This window comes from Lolium rigidum, chromosome 7, assembly GCF_022539505.1.
Source record: "Lolium rigidum isolate FL_2022 chromosome 7, APGP_CSIRO_Lrig_0.1, whole genome shotgun sequence".
NCBI classification, from domain to species: Eukaryota; Viridiplantae; Streptophyta; class Magnoliopsida; order Poales; family Poaceae; genus Lolium; species Lolium rigidum.
This window is the reverse complement of record NC_061514.1, coordinates 40491022-40512956: the sequence shown is the minus strand read 5'-3', so window position 1 is coordinate 40512956 and position 21935 is coordinate 40491022. Positions and strand designations below refer to the sequence as shown.

General features: G+C 48.3%; 4 protein-coding genes across 4 annotated transcripts; 1 reads left to right on the top strand and 3 right to left on the bottom strand.

The window, feature by feature from the left end:
• Positions 1 to 697: 697 nt before the first annotated feature.
• LOC124671221 (flavonol 3-O-glucosyltransferase UGT89B1-like) lies at positions 698 to 2134 on the bottom strand. The gene has a single exon (XM_047207629.1). It carries the CDS (start codon positions 2132 to 2134, stop codon positions 752 to 754), a length of 1383 nt encoding a protein of 460 aa, XP_047063585.1. The 3' UTR covers positions 698 to 751.
• Positions 2135 to 2152: 18 nt separating this feature from the next.
• LOC124676863 (protein COFACTOR ASSEMBLY OF COMPLEX C SUBUNIT B CCB4, chloroplastic-like) lies at positions 2153 to 4319 on the top strand. The gene is made up of 8 exons (XM_047212885.1): positions 2153 to 2532; positions 2627 to 2805; positions 2908 to 3007; positions 3094 to 3167; positions 3386 to 3567; positions 3637 to 3707; positions 3942 to 4025; positions 4211 to 4319. Exons 1-8 carry the CDS (start codon positions 2413 to 2415, stop codon positions 4262 to 4264), a joined length of 864 nt encoding a protein of 287 aa, XP_047068841.1. The 5' UTR covers positions 2153 to 2412; the 3' UTR covers positions 4265 to 4319.
• An 835-nt stretch (positions 4320 to 5154) lies between these two features.
• LOC124674345 (leucine-rich repeat receptor protein kinase HPCA1-like) lies at positions 5155 to 10276 on the bottom strand. Its single transcript, XM_047210382.1, has 17 exons — positions 10183 to 10276; positions 9941 to 10064; positions 9768 to 9839; positions 9510 to 9584; positions 9343 to 9414; positions 9080 to 9241; positions 8911 to 8982; positions 8728 to 8799; positions 8233 to 8301; positions 8067 to 8135; positions 7545 to 7679; positions 6965 to 7446; positions 6724 to 6882; positions 6434 to 6573; positions 6095 to 6314; positions 5734 to 5966; positions 5155 to 5649 (listed from the first exon to the last, which is right to left on the bottom strand). The coding sequence occupies exons 1-17, from the start codon at positions 10274 to 10276 to the stop codon at positions 5155 to 5157; spliced, it is 2745 nt and encodes a 914-aa protein (XP_047066338.1).
• A 5799-nt stretch (positions 10277 to 16075) lies between these two features.
• LOC124677693 (small RNA degrading nuclease 1-like) lies at positions 16076 to 19771 on the bottom strand. The gene is made up of 12 exons (XM_047213656.1): positions 19607 to 19771; positions 19336 to 19515; positions 19155 to 19244; positions 18958 to 19026; positions 18522 to 18662; positions 18334 to 18450; positions 18186 to 18255; positions 17959 to 18059; positions 17130 to 17264; positions 16944 to 17051; positions 16760 to 16864; positions 16076 to 16642 (listed from the first exon to the last, which is right to left on the bottom strand). Exons 1-12 carry the CDS (start codon positions 19637 to 19639, stop codon positions 16400 to 16402), a joined length of 1392 nt encoding a protein of 463 aa, XP_047069612.1. The 5' UTR covers positions 19640 to 19771; the 3' UTR covers positions 16076 to 16399.
• Positions 19772 to 21935: the final 2164 nt, after the last annotated feature.

The window sequence follows — 21935 nt, the reverse complement described above, 5'->3', positions numbered from 1 at the left end:
ATTTGGTGTATAGCTTTGCTCTCCATTCGAGGCCTCACCATGTGATGATCTCCTGTGTTCATCCGGTGCCCTTAGACTTTTCCCAAACAGACGATCACCATTGTTGTCCCTCCTACCTAGTGTGGTGCACACCAGATCACCATGACCAAATCGGCCACATGAAAAACAAAAGTATGGTACATTTTCATACTGAATGTCATAGGAATCTGTACACTCCTTCCTAGCCGAATGAATCAGCACCCATCACATCAGCGGATCGGCAATGTTCACCGTGACCCTCGCCCTCAAAAAGCCACCCGCATGATCAAATTGGGCAATCTTGACCTGCCCATCAATCTTCCTCGCGATCGGTAGCCACCCCACTTCTTCTCCCTCAAGTTGAAAGGAAAGATTCAGAACTCTTCCCATAATGACAGCCCCAGAGATGTCTAGCTTTTCCAGTTGTTCCTCCAATCTTGCCCTAGCCGCCCGCTGCGACTGAGCATCATCCTCCTTCGCCTTCCCCCGCTCCGGCTCCATGCCGAGCTCCCTTCCTTCAGGCGTGCCGCCGGTGAGATTGGATGGCCACCGCCAAAAACGCCATGAAACCATAGTCGCCTCATTTACTACTCTACTCTCACGAGGCATTGATAGGAACAAAAATGTACTGTAGGATACAAACTTCTGAAGTCGTAATGTATTTTTTCCCTCGCTAAGAACAAGTGTACTGTAGGATACAAATACAAATATTGAAGAGGCACCTGGACTGGACTCAAAGCTTGTGAATCCATTCCACCAGCAGCTCCAAATCCTCGCGCGAGCTCCCTCCTCCCTTGGTCGCGACGGCCGCTTCCGCCGCGAGCTCCTTGGCGCGGGCCCGCGCGCCGGCCCCTCCCTCCCCGACCGCCTCGGCAAGCACGGCCACGAGCTCGCCGCCGTCCGGGACCACGCCGATCCCGCCGGCGCTCGCGCGCACCGCGACGCGTGTCTCGTCCACCAGCAGCCGCGCGTTCACGAACTGGTCGGCCGCCATCGGCCACGCCAGCATGGGCACGCCCGCCGCCACCGCCTCCAGCGCCGAGTTCCAGCCGCAATGCGTCATGAACCACCCAACCGCCGCGTGCCGCAGGATCGCCACCTGCGGCGCCCACGCGCGCACCACCAGCCCGCGCTTGGCCGCCGATGCGCGCGCCTCGAACCCTTCCGGGAGCGCCTCGCCGCCGCCGCCCACGGCCCACACGAACGGTACGGCGCTCCGCTCCAGCGCCTCGGCCAGCGCAGCCGCGACCGCCGGGGTCAGCACCGCCTGGCTCCCGAAGCACACGTAGACGACCGCGCCTTCCGGGAAGCCGTCCAGCCACGCGCCGAGATCGCCGCCGAGCTCGCCGGAGGTGTCCGTCTCCGGCGCCAGCGGGCCCACCGCCCACACGCGCTTGAACCCGAGGTCCTCGAGCGGCGAGTCCAGGTACCTCCCTTCCAGCGCACGGAGAGTGTTCGACACAAACCCCCAGCTCTCCAGGTTCCAGAGGAAGTTCTGCCTCACCGCCTCGCCGACCTGCTCCTCCATGCGGCCTTCGATGTAGCTCCTGTACGTGCCGGAAATCTCCCTCCACTGGTACGACAGCTCGCCGGGGATCGAGGGGAAGGTGACGCTGTACCCGTCGTCCGCGTCCGGCGGCCGCTTGACCGACCGCCGGAAGAGCGAGTGCGGGACGGCGGTGCCGAGGACGCCCGAGGGCGAGAAGACGAGCCTCGGGACGCCGAGCTCGGCCGCGAGAGGCTGCGTCCACCCGCAGAAGAAGTCCGACAGGACCGCGGCGACTGGGTTCGACCTGGCCCACGCGAGGATGGGGTGGTGGAGCGCGGCGAGCGCGTGGATGAAGATGGCGAAGTAGGAGGGCGGGCAGTTCTTGGCGTTCTCGAGGCCTGCCGGGAGGGAAGGGTGGGCGGGGAACGGGACGACGAGCGGCTGGACGGAGGCGGGGTGGGCGGCGAGGAGAGGGGACAGCAGCGGGGCGTTGGCCGGCGTGGTGACCACCGTGAGGCGGATGCCGCGCGCCGCGAGCAGGGCGGCCAGGTCGAGCAGCGGTTGAGCGTGGCCCTGCGCTGGGAAGGGGACGACGAGGACGTGCGGCATGGACCGCGCATTCTCCATGGAGCTGGGCCTTGCCGGAGATCGGAATCGGGAATGGATCGTGATGCATTGACGGAGCGGGGTTGTTGGCTAGGTAGCCATCGAATCTTGCCGCCGCACGTGTGCCCTTAGCCACAGAATCCAAGAACCGAGCGTAATGACTGGCTGCAGCCGTTCCACGTGCCGGCGGCGTCTGCTCACCGTCGTCCTCTCCTCCCGTCCAGTGAGCTCAAGTGAATAACCATACCAGTTACCCACCGTACTAACCTGAGCAAAACCTTCTGGCCGAACTGAGCGGCATGGAGCTGAGCCTGCTGAGAAGCCGTACCTTCGCTCCACTCCGTCCAGTCTCCTCCCCATGCCACTTCCGTCGGCCTCCCTCCAGAGCCTTCTTCCCGCCGCAGCCTCCTCCGCTAAGCGTGAGAGCCTCCCTACCTCCATCTCCCCTCTGCTCCTCTTGCATTTGCATTTGATCAACGCTGTCTGCGTAAACCGCTCGCTTCTTATCTGCAGCAGGAGGACAGGGGGTGCAGCAGGGCAATGCGGACGCGGCAGGAGTGGGTGGGGGACTGGGTCCGGAGCAACGACACACTCGTCCGGGGCCTTCCCATTTTCATCGGTGGCGTCTCGCTGCTCGCCGTCCTCCTCAACCGCGCCGTTTCCGGCATCGCTGCCGTCTCTGACGCTTCCAGGTCTCCCTGCACTTACAAGCGCCACAGACTTGCTATACTGTGTTCTGTTTCCTCTTCTCCTCAAATTGCTCATTTTGGTCTTTCGTTTGTTTTTTCAAACAGTTCGCAGTCGAGGGCTGACATACTGACTCTTGCGCTCTCGGTAACTGACATTCTCGCCGGCCTTGTTTGGTTGTCCATCAGGCCGAAATCCATTTCTCCGGTGAGAAAACTCAGCACTATTATCAAATCATCTGACATATCCTCTTAATTAGTACACTAGTTTGTTCATGCTTACAATTATATTAGGTGCTGCCTCGAGGCGTCGATTGCAAACGAGTAGATCCCGATGTATCAAGCTCTGCTCTTCATGAACTACTTTGGTAATTCTTCTACTAATGCACATTATCTCTTCTCATTGCATAATAATAAACTAGATTTTCTGCACTGAAGTTGATCTTTCAGTATCATGGGACTTAATTACAAACTCACTAAACAATCTCACCAAGTTCTTTGTATCCAAATTTCCATGTTCTATACTTGATTCATGTTAAAGAATTCATGTTGTGAAGCTACATACCACTTATTTTCTTATAAATAGGACATGGGATTCCTTGATGGCTGCAACTTGTTGCAAATCATTGGTTGTTGTGTATGGAGGTAATTGCATTCTTCAAATTGGGGTTGCTGCTAGCTCTCCAGAAGATGGGAAAGCAGTTAATGTGGATGCACAAAAGTTCATCCAAGGTTCCCTTTACACCAGTGCCAATGAATCCAAGAAACGTGAGTGTCTCTTGTTATTTATAAGTTTTCATGTTAGTTTTCAGAAATTTCATTGTGGTCTTCTTGCAGAATCCTATCTAGCAAATCTTTCTTTATATCCTGGAAGGACCGAGTTGCCGTTTCTGCCAGCTAACACACAGGTGCTAGTTCGTTTCATTTTAGACTAGTCATTCTAGGTCAGCATCCATTCAAACGCTTTTAACATCGTTTCTCACAATTTTAAGAGTAGGGAATCTGAAGGCATTCATCCCTTATTTTTTTGGTAGCCGAAATAAAATGCCATGTCTAGAGTTGGTTGAATTCCGAAAAATGTTAATCAATTGGTTATCTGAAAGTTCGAATGCAAAGCTGCTAACATCTTTGCTGCTCTACAGGCTCTAATACTGCAGCCAATTGGTGATAAAGGAATTGCAGTCATTGGTGGCGACACTATAAGGGGCTTTACTAATCTTGATCAGGTAAAACGTTTCTTTGAATTTCATCTTGTCTTTCGCGCAATAAATAAGAGTATGAGCTCATTTAGTATGTTTTGTAGTTCCGATCTGTAAAATACTAGTACTTCAAGTTCAAGATAAAGAGCAACACGCGTAAGACACTTAACTTGATTGATAGTTACTCATCATCAGATGATTCTTCCTCGCAGGCATGGATTGCAATGATTGCAGACAAGTTGGATGCTACGTTATCGAAATCATAAAAGGGCACCACTCATTGGATATCAAGTTATACCTATGGAAGCTGAAACTCGGGACGTGTACACCTAAACATTACAGGGCCAAGGTATTTGTAAATATGAGTGATTTGATGGGGTCTGGGTAAGTTTCACACACAGTATATGATTATAATATGCCGAACGGCTATCTCAATCCCATATTTTAGCAGTTTCTCAAATGAATTGTAAATGAATTGCTCTGCGTAGATGTAATGAGAAAAGGTCAGATGCAGGAGGCACCATTTCTAGGTGACAATTAAGTGGGCAAATAGAGTGATGTAAAATAGCAATTATAGTGCATATCAAATATAAATGCAGTTCGGAGAGCTCCTGTATTTTACAAGAAAATAGAAACATTGTAACATTAACGATATAGATCTAAAGAAACAAAAATTTCTTTCATACACCCGCCACAAGGAAAAATAGTTCCGTAATCAAGAATCCTCTACTTTTCTTTTCTCTGAGATGTTAGAATCCTCTGCTTCTCGCTATGTTGAAGATATGGAGCATCTCTAAAGATGGCATACCAGAGTAGTTAGGTCTACCAGGACCGAGTGTTGGATCACCACCAAAATACTAATACCCAGCTAACATGTTAGCGTTGTGGATACTTAACAGCTCGGTGCCACAATGAAGCTTTACATATAGAAGTAGTACTTTGACAAGTGTAACACTTTCTTTGAGGTGGAACATTTGCAAATGGAAATTCCCTGCCCAAGAATCCAGTATATACTACGTAAGATACAGCACATCAACACATGCAAAATTAAAATACAATTCATTATCGCACGGCCAAATGTGAAGTAGAAAAAAGTCGAAGCAACTCCAAATGAATGTACAATCTCGATCTATTTGAATGAATGTACAATCTCGATCTATTTGGGCTTGACCTCGAAGTAGGGCATGTACTCCGACACGCCGTCGGCACCAGTGGTTAGCTCCACGTCGCTGTAGGGGTGCGTGGGCGCGCCCCTACCCGCGCCGTCGAATTTGGTGGCGGACGATTCGGCCGAGTTGGGCCCGTCCACGTCGGGCTCCTTGAGCAGCATGTCCTCCACTTCCTTCACCACGGTGCCCATGGCTGGCCGTGCCACCGCCGACTCGTCCACGCATTGCATCGCCAGTTGCACGTATCGCCTGAACCCGGCGGTCCGCGCGGCATCCCGAATCGCCGGGTCGACGATGGCGTGTAGGCCGTAGTAGTCGCGGTCGGCAGGGTCGAGGGCCTGCCTCACCTCCCGCACGATGTACTTCCCCTTCTCGATCGGCTGCCTCCCGCTCACCATCTCCAGCATCACCACCCCGAAGCTGTACACGTCGCTCTTCTCCGACAGTTGCTGCGTCATGTAGTACTCCGGATCCAAGTAACCCTACCAAATGCACATACATTGTTACCATTGTTGATCTAGCAATTGATCGAGGTGAAAAATGTACTAGTGGATGTGATTTTTTACCATTGTTCCTTTGACTTGGGTGGAGACGTGGCCTTCCTCGCCATCAGCCAGGAGCTTGGAGAGGCCGAAGTCGGCGACCTTGGCCTTGAGGTTCTCGTCGAGGAGAATGTTGGTGGATTTGATGTCCCGGTGGATGATCGGAGGGTCAGCGAGCTCGTGTAGGTATGCCAGGCCCCTCGCCGAGCCGAGAGTGATCCTCAGCCTCTTCTTCCAATCAAGGTAAGACCCTCTCCCTGCAAACGTACATTACAATCAATTTTAGCGCAAGCGAAATGGTAAAGAGTTAACAGAAAGTTATGGCGATGCCGGTGGAGAATTGGGGTTGACCCGGATCAGGAATTCATTGAGATGTAGTACTTACCAACAAGGTTCTCTCGCAGCGTCCCACCTGCGACAAACTCGTACACCAGCATCTGCTCCCCTTGCTCGAAGCAGAAACCGGTCAGGCTCACCAGGTTGCTGTGGTGAACACGGGACAGCAGCTCGATCTCGTTCTTGAACTCCGCCGCACCTTGCATCGACCCGGACTGTGCCCGCTTTATCGCCACCCGCATTCCGTCTACCAGTGTTCCCTTGTACACCTATAGATTCGGTGCATTAATTGCAGTGAGTGATCCAGTGTTAATTGTGTTTTCTTAACAGTTTGTGCAGTGCTGGCCATATGTAAGGAAGATGAGCTGATGCAGTTTTCAGCCGTTACCTTTCCATAGCCTCCTGCACCTATCTCATAGCTATCCGAGAAATTCTCGGTGCAGCTTTTCAGCTCCTCAAAGGTGAAGAACCTCACTCCTTTCAGCTGTGGAGCTTTTCCACTTTCTTTCGGCATAGTCCCCCACCTAGCTGGAATTTTAGACCAATGGTCAGATCAGTTTCAACCCTTCATTATGCAGTCATGGTTTCTTTTGGATGTTCAGTTCATCACGGATTGTTTAATGGTAATGCCAATGTCATAGCAGAAATTGCAATGCAAGCTTGTATATGTATCCTTACCAAAAGGGTTGGTTTGTACTTTTAGTTTCTGGTTCTTTCTCTTCTGTCGCAAAGCGAATAATCCTGTTAGGACGAGGGCGATCACAAGAAGCCCACCAGCCGCTGCTGCGATTCCAGCTATAGCACCTGTACTGAACTTTGATTTGTTGCCACCAGCAACTGGCAGACAGTGTCATAATAGTTAGTTCCACACTGCCATGCTACTATAAATCTTCAATGCAAATGGGGGAAATTGAAATACCTAAAAAGGGGATATATTTATCTGCAATGAAGATATAAGGCCCAAACTTTGCCGGTTGCTTGTAGGTATGGTTGCTGAGAAGAAACCCGATGACGATCAGTTCAGAATGGTTGAAGTTTGTCCTGGACGAAGGGAACAGCTCCACTTGAACTTGGAGGTAGCCGTCGCTGTTAAAGTGGACATCGGACAACTCAACTGCACCGGCACGCAGGTTCAACTGTGTCCAGAGGCTCGTCTCCAATTGCTGAAACATAATGCTGTCCGTCGAGTCCTTGAAAAGTGCAGCTCTGAAGATCATCTTGCCACTGTACGCAAAAGCGCAGTCACAATTCGCAGGGTTCTGATTCTGATCACTAGGGCACGTAGTTGTCAAGGCACATTTGTCCATGCTAGTTCTGTATGGTATCACGTTCGGTTGCTGGACGCTGCAAAATGGGCCACCAGACAAAGACTCATCGAAACATGCCGGATTGTTGAGAAGCCTGTGCACAGATTTGAGGAAGCGGAAAAGCGATGTCAGTGATGAATGGAGAGGAAAATTTATTACCAAGCATTCCTTGATGAGTTTGTATGAGCTTACACTAGTGCCTTTTTGTAGTTTGGAGTGACATTGGCAGAAAGTATGCTGTTTGTATTGAGATCAACAGATTGCAGCCGTTGGCTGATGTTGCCTGACATATCAAGTGTCCCGCTCAGCTGGTTTTTGCTCAGTACACTGCATAAAAAGGATGATTACTTCTTTTTTCTCGGATGAGCATAATTTACTAGAAACTTACACTTCTTGCAGTTGGGGCAATGTGAATAGTGCCTTAGGAACCTCGCCAGTGAGTTTTCCAGAAGATATCGATCTGAGTGATAACAACAATATCATGATTAGTATGGAATTACTGAAACAAGTTGTTCATTTAGAGAGTCAACCGTTTTAGATAACTCACACTGAAGTAAGACTTGTTAGAGTTGTGAACCAGTTTGGGGCTACTGAAGCATTAAATGTGTTGTTGCTCAAATCCCTGGTTATGAGACCATCGACTAGTCAACCTTTATCCAGTTAATTTATATCAATGAACAATTCGGTATGGAAGCATTGTAGTTAGGTTCTTACACAACATTTAACATGCTCATGCTGCTGAGATCTGGCAGTGATCCAGTTAGCTGGTTGCTTGCCAAGTTCCTGCATAAGATGGCATTATCAGACATAGGTATACCTCGAGCACGTCGTTGTAGAAGATCTTATCTTGACTGTCCTTATAAGATAATAGGAAACTTACAACTCATTTAGATTTACCAAGTTGGTCAAGTTAGGAACTGGTCCCACTAACTTGTTCCTGTCCAATCGACTGTCGAAGACGAAAAATGGGTGAGATTATGCTAAAACATTTATTGAGAAAAAGTAAGTTTCATTGATCTGAAAAACAATGGGTCGATCTCTCTATCAAGAGGTGGTGGGACTTCACGATGGGTGGCGTTACTACAAAGCGCAAAGCCATCGCCTCCCCCGCCTTGCTTGTCACATGGGAAATTTGGAACGAACAGAATGCGAGATTTTTTCGCAACAAGCATGCTCCACACTTAGTTATCCTTAACAACATTAAGAGGGAAGCCCGGTTGTAGGTTCTAGCCGGTTCGAAGCGTTTAGGGGAACTATTGCCGGAGAGTAATCCTTTTGTTGGTTTTGTTGTAAGGACTATCTTGTCCAAAACACTTCTTCTTAATTAATAGAATGAGGCAAAGTATTTGCCTCCGTTTAAAAAAAAGATACTTACATAACTGTGAGAGAGCTAATGGTCCCAATCTCAGATGGAATTGGCCCTGAAAATTGATTGGCATCAAACAATCTGCCAGAGATGAAGAGAGAATTAGATCTGAAAAAAGACGAAGGAAACATTTTGCAGGATATATTTATCCATGTGAAGCATAATTAAGCTGGAAACTTGGCCAACCCTTACATGTGTAGAAGAGACATATTAGAGTTGAAGAGGCCTGTAAGCGGTCCGGATAGCTGGTTCTTGCTGAAATGGCTGTGCACCAATCACAGTTTAGAAAGATGAAAAATTGGAACGGATGATCTTGCTTAATCTGTTCAAGACAAGACATAGTATCAGACACCAAACTTACAAGTGTTGTGTGCGGGTAAGCATGTCAAGGCCCGGTGCCGTTCCTGTTGAGATAGGAAGAGATCCTGTTAGCTTATTATCTGCCACGTCTAGCCAGTAGAGGTTTGAGAGTAGGCCAAGCGAAGCTGGTATTGTGCCCGTAAACTGGTTTGAATTCAGCGCACTGCAGAAGAAGTTGCACAAAATAGTTACTAGTTAAAGTTGCTCTGTCCAATCAAAAGAAATTAGAAGAGAAGTTGCAATAGATTCGAGCTAGCTACTAACAGGAAAGACATCTTCAGCAGGTTGCCCAGTTCTTTGGGAATGCCTCCATTGAAACTGCAACCAGGCAGGATCCTGGAAAACCAAATCGCCAGCAATTCAGGAAAGTCATTTTTGGTGATTGCATGAGGAGAGGTAGAGTTGGCAGCAATGAGCGTTGTGTCTCTTACAGTGTTGTGAGCTGCACAAGGTTCCCGATCGAAGCAGGCAACGGACCAGTCAGGCCAGTGTTGTAGGAAAGATCCCTGCGAATGCAAAATGCATACGGTGTCATGAGCCACCAGGTTTGTTTCTTGTTCACATCTAACAAGATTTTGTTCACAGCCAGCGATCGATGCAAAAACCGGTCCGACTAGTTCAATCAATAGCCTGAAATTCCGACTAATATCATGTTCCATACGACAGGTAGGGCGACGACGATGACTTACAGGAAGACGAGCTGGCTGAGCTGTCCGATGCTGTCGCTCATCGTGCCCTGCAGGTTCACGCTAGCTACCCTCCTGCGAAAACCAAATGCCATTTGCATGACGGTGAATGATGATACTTGGTGGCTGAAAAATGGAGCTGCGGCGTTGTGGAGAATTGTTTTGTTTCTACTCACAGCGAGGTGATCCTCTCGTTGCTGCACATGATCCCATCCCAGCTTCCGTCGCAGGGGTCGCCCGACGACGTCCATGTCGACGGGTAGTTGGTCCACTGGCTCATCAGCGACCTTAGCGCCGAAGCTGCCCAACAAAAAATGCATACAAAGAAGGTTGAGAGGCTGTGGAGAGATGAACGGACCACACAGATAGAAGTGGTAGAAGGAACATTGGTTTTGGACGGTGATCGGACTGAACTGACCATCTTGGGGGTTGGTGTCGCAGAGCCCCGCCGTCACGCTGCTCGCCACCAGCAGCAGGAGCAGCATCTCCCGCCGCCGCGTTGGAGCTCTCATTCTATCTGAAGGTACGTCGGAGCGAGCAGAGCACCGCCGCTGTTTGTATTTGTCCCCAGCCGAACGAGCTTCCCTCTCGGGAGAGATTTTCTGTTTCTAAAATACGGGCAGTATACTGAATAATAATGAAAGAAGACGCCGATGCGCTGAGTACAATGTCAACCCCTCCAACAGAAACTCTTCTCGTCTCTATCGCAGAAGTCGTAAGGGCATCTCCAGCCGCAAACGCTCGTTGACCGGGCCGTCCGCGGAGACGCAAACCTGGCCCAAATATGCGGCAGGTTTGCGTCTCGGCGGACGCTGCGCGGACGCGCAAAGTGTCCGCTGCGGTCTTCACCGGGCCCGCCTGGCAGCGAGCCTGCATGGAGGGCATCGCTTCCTTGGCCATCGCTTCCGCGGTCAGCGCTTCCGCGTCTGCGCCGCAGCCTTCGCCATGAATGCCGCAGCTTCCTGTTCTGCGCGTGCACTGGCGGGCGGCGGCTGGGCTTCTGCGGCGCCTTGCATCGTATCCCGTGCGCGGCCGCCCTTAAAAGTCCACCGGCCGCGTTGCTCCTTCGCCGCGCAGCTCCACTCGCACCACAACCGCCACCGTGCCATGGGGAAGAAGAACGACTTCGAGGCCTCCGGCAGCGGCAGCAAGAAGGTGCCGCTCCCCGTCACGGTAGGGAGGCTCATGCACGGCAAATGGGTGCTGTGCGACGCCTGGTCCGGCGTGCAGCTGCCTGGCGGCTGGCGGCTCAGCTGCCGCCGGGTGCCCATCCCTCCGGACACTGCGCGCGAGCCTGAGCGGACCAACGAGATCCGGCGCAGGAGGCGATATCTGCCGGCGGACCTCCGCGCCGATCCGGCGTACGCCATCGACTCGGAGAGTTGGCGTACGTACCTGTCCACGGAGACGGACAGCAGACACAGGGCTGGCTTCATGGGCGACAGGGATTATCCCTTCGGCCCTGCACCGCCGGCTCGTCGTCAGCAGGCGCCGACGCGTCGTCAGCAGCCGCAGCACAACGACCGCGAGGACGAGGACGACGACGACGAAGCCTACGCCGTGTACGACGACGACGACGACTACATCGGGGCGCTCGTCTTCCACGAATGGCAGCAGGCCATGGCGGAGGGCCGGAACTTCGAGTTCCCCGACAACATGACGGACGACGAGATGGCCAAGCTCGGCCTCCTCGTCTCCGAGTACGACGCGCCAGTGCAGCCGCCGTTGCCCGCTACGCGACCGCTGTCATGCCGCCGGGCCTGTCCGCGGATGAAGCCCTTCGACAGGCGCTCCTAGACTCGGCGGCGCCTCCTCCACCGCCGCCACATCCTTGGGCGCCTCCCCCACCGCCGCCACAGCCTTATGGCTGGGCTCCTCATCCGCTGCCACAGCCGCAGCCCTGGGCGCCTCCACCGCCGCCACAGCCCTGGGCGCCTCCACCGCCGCCTCAGCCGCAGCCTCCTCAACCTCGAGCACCGCGATCGCGCCCGGCGTACGCTCTCCCGGATGGCAACTGGCCGTGGGACATACCGAAGATCATCGTGCTCGACAGCGACGAGGAGCAGCACGGCCACGATGCGCAGCAGTAGGCGTTTTAGGTTTTTTTTTATGTTTTCAAGTATGTAAGTTATGTTTTAGTTTTTGTAAATTATGTTTCAGTTTAAAAAAATGATTCGTCCTAAAAAAAAATGCTGGAGCCACCCCCGACCCAAACGGACGCGCGGTCGTTTTCGACCAAAAAGGCTGACGCAAACGGACGTGCGCGGACGCTGAAATGCGTCGCGCCGCTGGAGATGCCCTAAGGCGAAACTAGCCGATATGCGCGTTCACATAAGGCATATTTTTAAGCGCCTACGTGTGTATTGTGTTTCACAAAAAAAATACAACTAAAAGATACGTGCCCATGTACGGCCTGGTGTACCCAGCCGCTTCTTCCCCAGCGCAGGGAAGAGGTCAAACCGAGGCAAAACCTATACACCGACCAGGTCGGTGGCTACCGGCCACCGCACACCCACACCCTCTGGTCGGGTATGGGCCAGGCCCATTTGTGGCTGTTTAGCCTCGTTTTTTCTTTTTTTCTTTTTTTTCTTTTCTGGTTTTTTTTCTGTTTTCTTTTCTTTTTTCTGTTTTTGGTTTTGTTTATATTTGTTAGATTCAAAAATTTTGATTTTTAAAAATTGTTCAAATTGAGAAAATGTTTAAATTAAAAAATGTTTAAATTTGAAAATTGTTTAAATTTGAAAACCGTTCAAATTGGAAAACCGTTCAAATTTGTAAACTATTCAAATATGAAAATCGTTCAAATCGAAAAATCGTTCAAATTCGAAATTTGTTCATATTCAAAAAACGTTCAATTTTGAAAATTATTCGGGTTAAAAATTGTTCAAATTTCGAATTTTGAAAAATATTCAAATCCAAAAATGTTCAAATTTAAAAAATATTTTAATTTCAGAGAACTGTTCAAATTTTATGAAAAAAAAATTCTCGAAAAAAGTTTTTATAAGTGTTAGATTTTAAAAAACGAAAATATAAACAGAAAAGAAAAAACAGAAAAGTAGGAAGAAAAAAGGAAAAAAAAACTCACCTGCTGCAATGGGCCGCGGCCCACTAAATTACTGGATCGTGGGGGGTGTGCGGTGCCTTCCACCCACCGACCAGATCGGTGGCGAGGAGCTCCCCAAACCGAACATGCGCTAGGAAATAAAAGATGGAGACGACTGCCAGTGCAGGCTCAAAACTATACAATTGCATAGTATATGCTTAAAAAGCTCATATTCAAATTCCCCTATGGGCGACTACTGCTGGTGGCAGTTAGTCATCGCCGGGTCGGACACCCAGTTCCAGCCCGGCTCCACTTGCATGATTTGCTCATTGCCATCGTCTTAAGAGCATCTCCAACAGACGCGCTATATCGCGGCGCGCTAAAACCAAGAATCCGCGCGCGGTAAACAGATATCGCGCGCTGTGACGTTTTTTCCTCCGCCGGACGCGCCATTTTGCAGCGCGCGTTGGCGCGGTAAAATAGCACCTCCGCCGGACGCGCTTATTTTGCAGCGCGCGGACGCGGCGCAAACAGACAAATACACACAAATATGCATCCACCAAGATGAAACAATATATAAAAAATCACAAATAAAAATATAATATATTGTTCACAACAATACTTCACACCAAATACAACACATACAACAATACAACATGGTTTTGAGACAATACAACACATACAACAATACAACATGGTTTTCAAACAAATACAACAAATATGCAACTATTGTTGTCCATTCCAATTCCACCATTCTTCCATGAGATCTTTTTGAAGGTCATCATGTGTGTCGTTGCACCGAATGGCATGGTATGAGGCAATGAATCGGGCAATCCTATGTGCGGACCTCGTCACTTGCACGGGAACCCCCATCAAGTCGTAGTGGGTATGATCCACATCTTTTCCGCGATCATCCTCTATAATCATGTTGTGCATGATTACACACGCGGTCATGATATACCAAAGGCATTCTTGATCCCAAAATCTAGCCGGTCCTCTAACAATGGCAAATTGGGCTTGCAAAATCCCAAATGCTCTCTCTACATCTTTCCTAGCCGCCGCTTGTGCATTGTGGAATTGAGTTTGCTTTTTACCTCTTGGTTGAATAATTGGCTTCACAAATGTTTGCCACCTTGGATATATGCCGTCGGCGAGGAAGTAGCCATAGTTGTACTTGTGGCCATTTGCTTCAAACTCCACCAATGGACCTTCCCGCATTGCAAGTCTTGTCATTAGTGGTGACCGTTGAAGAACATTGATGTCATTGCAAGATCCGGGCATTCCAAAGAAAGCATGCCATATCCAAGTCTCTTGGTCGGCCACCGCTTCAAGTACTATGGTGGCATCCTTCTTGTAGCCTTTGAATTGTCCATGCCATGCCGCTGGACAATTCTTCCAACTCCAATGCATACAATCAATGGAACCAAGCATACCGGGAAATCCCCGGTTGGCGTTGATCTCCAAAAGCCTTGCCGTGTCTTGAGCATTGGGGGCTCTCAAGTATGTGGAGCCAAAGACATTGACAATTGCAACGACAAAGCGCTTCACACACAAGATAGAAGTGCTCTCTCCAATGGCCAAATGATCATCAATAAGATCTGCCGGTATACCATATGCCAACATACGCAAGGCGGCGGTCACCTTTTGATATGTGCTATGGCCAAGTTCTCCGGCGGCATTCCTCCTTTGCTCAAAGAAGCGATCATATTTGGTGACCTCCGCTGCAATGTGCTTGAACAAGTTGAGACTCATCCGGAAACGCCGCCGAAAATAGCTTTCGGGAATATCGGATTCTCATTGAAATACGACCGCATCAATTTCTCATGCCCCTCAATCCTTTCTCTCCACAACTTCGTCTACCGAACACCGATCCACCAAATTTTGGCCTCTTAACGGCGCGGTATGCTAATAGTATCGATATGTTCTCCTCTTCTTCTTGGTCGAACTCGTCATCCGATGAATCATATGAGGAACTCTACAAACATATGTATCATATTAATTCACTATGAACTATTGTAGCTACTTGACGAGTTTTGGCCGGCCGGCGGAGGTTCATACCTTGCGAGCAAATGGGCGAGCACCATGGGCGCGCCAAGTTGCAAGCAAGCTGCTCGAGGACGACGAGGACGACATGTCGACGGCGGCGCGAAGGGGCGGCGGAGAAGGACCGCCGGCTACAACTCGTCGCCGACGGCCGCGCGAGCGACACGGCGCGGCGGAGCGTCCGCCGCTGCCGGGAGGAGGTGCGGGCGACGCGGATCTACGACGCGGCGGCGCGCGAAGCGGGGGCGGCGGCGGAGTCGACCGGCGGCGGCTGGATTTCGCGCCGGCGGTAGGCGGGGAAATGAGGGCGCGGGCGCGGGGAGGAAATTTCCGGCCGTTGGCTTTTCGCGCTTGGACGAGCGATGCCGCGCGCTGTAGCCAACGCGCCGGATATGCCGCTCCGGATTGTGCAAAAAGCCGCGCGCCCTAAAATATTTACAGCGCCGCGCCGTTTACCGCGCCTGCTGGAGCGCCTGATTCTGTCCCGCGCGCGCTATATCGGACGTTTTTATGCCGCGCGGCCTATATAGCGCGTCTGTTGGAGATGCTCTAATATAAACACCAGTCCTGAATTTAGGTGTAGATGTTTCTGGTTGAATAAAAATATCAAAAACAATAGCAAACAAGTTCAAAAAAATCAGAAATTTTCGTAAGAGACAAATCTAGATGTTCCAAACAGCACCACATTTTGTCTTTTTTTTGCACATACCATGACATATGTCTTTTCCAGTTTGGACACTTGTTCATGTTCATTGTCCCAAAATTTCAGATTTTTTTGAACTTGTTTGCTATTGTCTTGGATATTTTTGTTCAACCAGAAGCATCTAGAAATGCCTTGTCATTTTCTTATTTTCTATCTACTCCCTCTCTTCATCATTACCCTGCACTTTGATTTTGAGTTTTGTCAAAGTCAAATTTGACAACATAAAACATATCAACATCCATAAAAAAATTTGTTAGAATTTTCATACTTGGTCAAACTGCGTAAAATTTGAGTTTGACCAAACCCAGAATGCAGGGTAATTATGGACATAGGAATACTATGCACCGGCAATACATGCAGTGGATAGCGAGGGTTGGCAGCAGCAGCAATGCCAGCCTGCCATGGATGCTGTGGAATGTGGATGTGTACAACAACCGTAAACCCTCCGGCAAGTGACACAAAACGATACTACATAACAAGTTAACAATACCAATCCTTCAGAGAACACAGCAATCTCACACGGCTCAAAGAAATCCCAATGATGCAGGCTTCCCAAACCCTTGCCACTTACAGTTACAGCTCAGAGTACATTCGAGTTTTAAGTTACAGAGGAGACAATGTTAGTTAGCAAGTTTTCATGATAATTGGTTAGCTATCAAGGACCTTCACGCCCTTCTCGAGAGCAGCATCTAGAGTTCAGACATCGAGCAACAAAAGAAAATGTTTCACTTAGTCATGAAAAAACTGTGAGGATGCATCCGTGTTTCGCAGTACCTGCTCTCAAGATCCTTCACGAACAGACTGGCTCGGCATCCATTTGTAACATCCTACCTCCCCTCAAGGTCTTCACGCAACCACTGGTGTCTTAGCTTTCTTCCCGTGCTTCTTGCTAGTTCTTTGCCTTTTTTGCTTGTCCCCATCGACATCTTCTCTCTTTCGCTCCACGTTGTCAGTAGGCTCTGGCCTCTTCTTCAAAACATCAGTGTTGTTGGGCCGGGAACCGTATACCATCTTCCGAACAAAGAAGCTCGCGACATCGCCATTGTCACGCTTCAGGAGCACAGACTTTTGCAGTCGCCCACTAGTGTCCTGCATGTTTCAGCAAAGTATTAAAATACGGAGGGTTATTCGTGTACTATTCAGCGATTTATACTAGTAATGACAGAATGACTACAGAAAGGAACCAAACCATGCACTAAGGCATACCTTGGTCTCTTGGCCATCTAGTTCATCAAACGCTTTATCTGCCTCATCTATGTCCTTGAACAAAATGCACGTAGAATAAAAGTCTCCTCGAATCCTTGAATCAATCTGTTGAGAAGGAAAGGGAATACATCAGCAACCTATGCATATAAGTTTATTGGACAAGCAATGAAAGCTCTGACAAAACCTTTTCCTCGATGCTGGGATTCCCAGATAAAATTTTAAGCAGCTCTTGAGAAGGAAGATAGACTGGAATTCTATGAGCAAGCAACTTCATCTGATCAGATTCAGGCACCTAAGATACAGAAACAAATAAGTCAGGTGGCAACTTGAATTACACTGGTGGGGTTAAGATCAGCGTTTTGACTATTACACTATTTTCTGCAATCTCAATGGGATCATTAAATCCATGCTTGAGCTTTGCTGTAACTAGATTCATCGCAGCTTCTGCATCCTTCAAGCAATCATGTGGTTTTCCTTCTTCTCGAAGAGTGTACCCACAAACAGACTAGAAGCACAAGAAATGATCAAACAAATCGGAAATTCAATTCGGCTCCCGGGTGCGTATGCTCCCTCTACTAAAAAATTATATTTCGAAATGTCGAAAAATTTGGACAAAATATTCTACATGTACATCTTCATAATATACGTGCGTTCGTCAAGTTTCACGAAAAACAAATATTTTGTGTGTTCTATATAAAAAAGAGAAAATTTATCTTGTGAAAAGCATTATTTTTAGCACTGAATTTTGTCTTTTTTACACACGTCACATGATAAGTCGATTTTTTATGAAACGACTTTGTGAGCACGTAGCACGTGAATATGTATGTGCGAACTTTTAGTTTCAATTTTTTAAAAATTTAAAATGTATGTAAGATGCATTTCAAAATATAGAGAGCATATGGACCCATGTTCCAAAACACCGCTCCCTAAATTAGTTTCAAAGTTCAGTACCATGGGATTCAATCAAAAAATAAAATAAAGAGAAGAGTCTGCCAGCTCCAAAAGAGAGAATTTAAACCAAAAATACGAACTAGCTTGCAATCCTGCGTAGCTATGTGACTGTAAGAAACAATACTCTAAAAGTTCAGGGGAAAGGTGGGAATATGCCCAAAGTCATTTTATGTCATTATTTGTCTTAAAAGCAAAATATTGCTCATTCAGCAGAAAAACACTGCTATATGGTGCTCCAGTGATCATACCTTGCAAAGGCTGTTTAAAGAAGCTAATGCAGTAGTAGGTAAATTTGCATACTGGAAGATGTATGCCGTATCAATGACTCGACTGTAGTCAAACTTCAGAACTGAAATCAGAGAAAGGAACAGTAGGAACTAGAGTTAAATGCTGTCGAATTACAAAATAAACAAGCACAATAAAAGCATTGAGTAACCACATCAAGACAATTAGACATGATCTAATCACAGCTTACCATATAAATCTCTATATAAGCTATGGCCAACCAAAATCTTTCCTTTGGCCAAGAGTTTCTTCAATGATTTCTACACAAGGAAAGGGCGAATATAACACCGGATGGATAAATAATAGTAATACACAAGAAGTTTGTAAAAACAACACACCTGAACATCAACTAATGAGAATTTGACTCCTTCTAAATCCTTCTTAGATACACCAGTGATGTTTGTCCTATAGTCTGCAACAGCTTTCAAGGGATTTACAAGTTCATCCAACTTCACCTGGGAAAAAAGATCTTAGCGACATTGGATAAACAAATCGAATCACTTTATTTAGCAAAATAATATGTTACCTCCAGTTTGCTGTCAACAACACATACTCGGACAACAGCTTCAGTACCATCGTTGCAAAGGACCATCTCACAATCAATTGCCAACATGGCTCCAGAGTTCATACTACTGGCGAGTTTTCCTATCCGCACTATTTTCCACCCCTGCCAACAGGCAATGCCATCCAAGATATCAATACTTCATTGAAGTTACTAAGGTACCACAGGGAGATGAGGCTATACAAGTTGATCTTGAGCTTTACAATTAAAAGCAGGGATATTTTATTCAGTTTTGCATGAAGAAATCCTACGCCAATGTACAAGTACAAATGTGACCCAAACATAACAATCATGGAAATTATTCTGGCTGGACAATCTAATGTTAACTGGAAAACGTTCAAGGAATATAAAATGCTGGACCATCATTTGTGAGCAAACATAAGTACAGTAAAGCTTTTACCTCTTGGTAAGATGGGAAGTAGTAATTTTTCCTGTACTCGGTGTGTTCAGTCGTCAGTTGGACAAGCTTCTGCATTTTGCACAATATGCATCAATACAACTGTCCACTAAATGATGCTTAATATCCTTGGAAACTACAAAATACAGCAAGCCAGTTGTTCACAGTAGCCCTTCATGAAGGCACAAACATTGTATTACCTGCTCGGGAGAAATCTTGCCAGAGAACTCATTCATATACTGCTCGATCGCTCTCCGTTCGGCGTGACGCCTCACCAATTTGCTGAAATACTGAACAAAAAGTAGAACTCACAAACTGTCAGCACAATGGTCCGGATGCTCAAAACCGAACTGCATAGCTCTGAACCAAATTATTCAGTACCTTCTGGAAATCCTTGGAGAAGGTTACAAGGAAAGCGAGCAGCACGTCCTTGGTCCGCTTCTTGGGGTCGCTAACGGAGACGCCGTACTTCTTGTCGTTCAGAGCCAGGAAATCCTTCCATCCCCCCTCGGCGCCCTTCAGCCCGTTCTTCTGGGTGAACCTCACGATCTCAACGAGCACCTGGCGAGAACAAAAGAAGCAGAAAGGTAACTCGGAATCAATGATAGACCTTGCGGGCAGGTTCAAGCTCGTTGACGGTTTTGCTTTTTACCTCCTTCTCGGCGCCGGCGAGCCGCTCGCCCATCAGAGGACCGCGGAGGAAACAAGGGGCAGAGGTGGTGGTGATTAGCTCCTCCTTGAAAGCTCTTCTCTTGTGCGGCGGCGAGGGGAAACCGCTCTCGGAGAAGAGGGAGTATGGGAGGATAGCTCTGCGGCCGGCGGTCTGGCGCTCGTGTGGAGTCGGCGGCGGCGGTCGGGCAGTGCGCGGCAGGGGAAGACCAGAAGATGGCCAGAAAAACGTTAGTATTTGCTGCTATTAGGGCTACTGGCGGGTTAGCCCAGTTTGTCAAAGATATTTTGGGCTGAATTTCTGGGACAGATAGGTATAATATGGCCCATATCAATGTCATAATGTAGGCTTTATCTTTATAGGCCTGTCTGCCTTTGTTGTGTTGTCTAAGCCCAGTTAATGAAAAGCCTAGTTGGCCCAGGGAAAGAAGATGGGCCCTTTTTTTAACGAACCTAAACTCTTCCATGGAAAAAAACCAAAATCAAATATCTCTGCAAAACCAAAGCTTTTGAAATCTGGAGGAGCAACATCGAACAAAGAAAATCACTTGGTTCTTCACGGGTTCCTCCGTCCCAGGTGGGACTATTTGGCACTGGAGGCTGGGGACATGGATCAACTCACGGTGCACTTCGACTTCCATCTTTTGGAGACGAGGTATCGATAGTGGAAGTGGCATCACAAGGTGTAATCATCATGGCTATCGTGGCCGGTAGCCCTTGCACGACTGGGCACGCTTCTATCCCTAGTATGGCTTGGGCGCATAGCTATCGTGGCCGGCAACAGAGAGCGTATGGTGGGTTGCGGCAATTCGAATCACCTTATGCTAATTTCGCTTGTGTAGATTTGATTTTGTTTTTCTCGGTAGAATCATGAAGATTATATAAAATAGAGATGATAACTTCAAGCGGATTTAGTTTTACTATTCGTTTTATCGTAGCTCTTTATTATTGGTATTTATGTCAGTTTATTTGATTAGTGTGAGTGTTTGGCTCATCAACATAGCCTGACCATTCGCTCCTGAAACTGAACTTTTCAGGAAAAAGAAATCTGAAAAACTTGAAGTTTCTCAAATAATATGTCTCGTCTAGAATCTTGTACTCCTTCTATCATGAATTACTTGTCGCATATTATCTAGATGCGTCCTAGTGTATAGAAAAATACAAATCTAGTTAAGACAGCGGCGGTCGTTTTTTTATTCCACAAGCTATTTACATCCCCCGGAAAGAATGTGAGCCGTACGCGTGTCCTATAGAAAAAGACATATAGAGAGAGGCGTGTTAGTGCAATGAAGTGCTGATCTAGTGCAAATTGAGTTCTGATATGCTTAATCGCCGCCGTCTCATGTCACTCCCGTCACGGCGTCTTCATATCTACTAAAACCCGATCGGATCGACCACTCACACGGTTCCAGATAGGCCGGAACGGACGAGGCAGGTTGCAGGAAGGGCAGGGCATTGAGCTGTATCCCAAATCTCGTTCACGGTCATCAACGACTCTGAGGTCATATTCATGATGAGAACACATTACACGCATACCCGGAATGGAAGGTGCATGAGTTCATGTGCGCGTGCCATTCTGAATTCTGAATGCGGTCTGCGTTGACACTGGCATGGCACACACCAAATTGACATTTAGTAGTAGGAGTACTTACTTACTGGTGTGCAGATTAAGATTAGGAAGGTTGATCGATATGTGATGGATGGCACCAGCGCGTGGCAGCATCGCCGTGACCTGTCTGAAGCCAATCCTGCAGAGCTGCATGATCCCGAGTTCACGGTCAGCTACGACCGTGAGGTCATTGGCCTGATCAGAAACGCAAATGCATGCTCACAAGCCACAAGGGAAGGTGCGTCTCACCAGGCTGGCTGCATTGTTCTGGTCTGCACGCCTGCACTTGTTAATGCTAAATCTGCGTTCCTGGTTGGCATTGTCACAGCCGAAAACAAGTTGCCCTGTAGCAGTACTTACGTAGTAGTGCTGCGTAGATTAATTAGGAGATGTCTGACGGAATCTCCAGGATCAGTCGGAAGCCAATCCCTGCATGCATGCAAATCCTGCGCAGCCATGACTTGGTAGCAGCCAACAAGTGCACGTAGAGAAACTCTGAAGAAATGTTATCTAGCTCCACATTAAGCTTATCTCCAGCACCCTCATTGGTCAATGCATGAGCTAGCATGCTTAGCGGCAGCCAAAGGATCGGAAAGACAAATAATACGGGGTATTATATGACTGGTCAGATCATTCGCTCGATTCTCTCGTGCCGAGATAACCATGGACTATGGTTGTGTCCGTAGAGTACATTGACCAATGT

What these genes read in the sequence shown, in the direction of transcription:
- LOC124671221 (XM_047207629.1), bottom strand. Translation starts at nt 2,134, where the DNA reads ATGGAGAATGCGCGGTCCATGCCGCACGTCCTCGTCGTCCCCTTCCCA.
- LOC124676863 (XM_047212885.1), top strand. Translation starts at nt 2,413, where the DNA reads ATGGAGCTGAGCCTGCTGAGAAGCCGTACCTTCGCTCCACTCCGTCCA. An exon ending in CGCAGCCTCCTCCGCTAAGC is followed by an intron (nt 2,533 to 2,626) that starts GTGAGAGCCTCC and finishes TCTTATCTGCAG; the next exon opens with CAGGAGGACAGGGGGTGCAG. An exon ending in GCTTTACTAATCTTGATCAG is followed by an intron (nt 4,026 to 4,210) that starts GTAAAACGTTTC and finishes TCTTCCTCGCAG; the next exon opens with GCATGGATTGCAATGATTGC.
- LOC124674345 (XM_047210382.1), bottom strand. Translation starts at nt 10,276, where the DNA reads ATGAGAGCTCCAACGCGGCGGCGGGAGATGCTGCTCCTGCTGCTGGTG. An exon ending in CTCAGCCAGCTCGTCTTCCT is followed by an intron (nt 9,585 to 9,767) that starts GTAAGTCATCGT and finishes TTGCATTCGCAG; the next exon opens with GGATCTTTCCTACAACACTG. An exon ending in ATTAGCTCTCTCACAGTTAT is followed by an intron (nt 8,302 to 8,727) that starts GTAAGTATCTTT and finishes CGTCTTCGACAG; the next exon opens with TCGATTGGACAGGAACAAGT.
- LOC124677693 (XM_047213656.1), bottom strand. Translation starts at nt 19,639, where the DNA reads ATGGGCGAGCGGCTCGCCGGCGCCGAGAAGGAG. An exon ending in GCAAGATTTCTCCCGAGCAG is followed by an intron (nt 19,027 to 19,154) that starts GTAATACAATGT and finishes TGCAAAATGCAG; the next exon opens with AAGCTTGTCCAACTGACGAC. An exon ending in TAGATGGCCAAGAGACCAAG is followed by an intron (nt 16,643 to 16,759) that starts GTATGCCTTAGT and finishes TGAAACATGCAG; the next exon opens with GACACTAGTGGGCGACTGCA.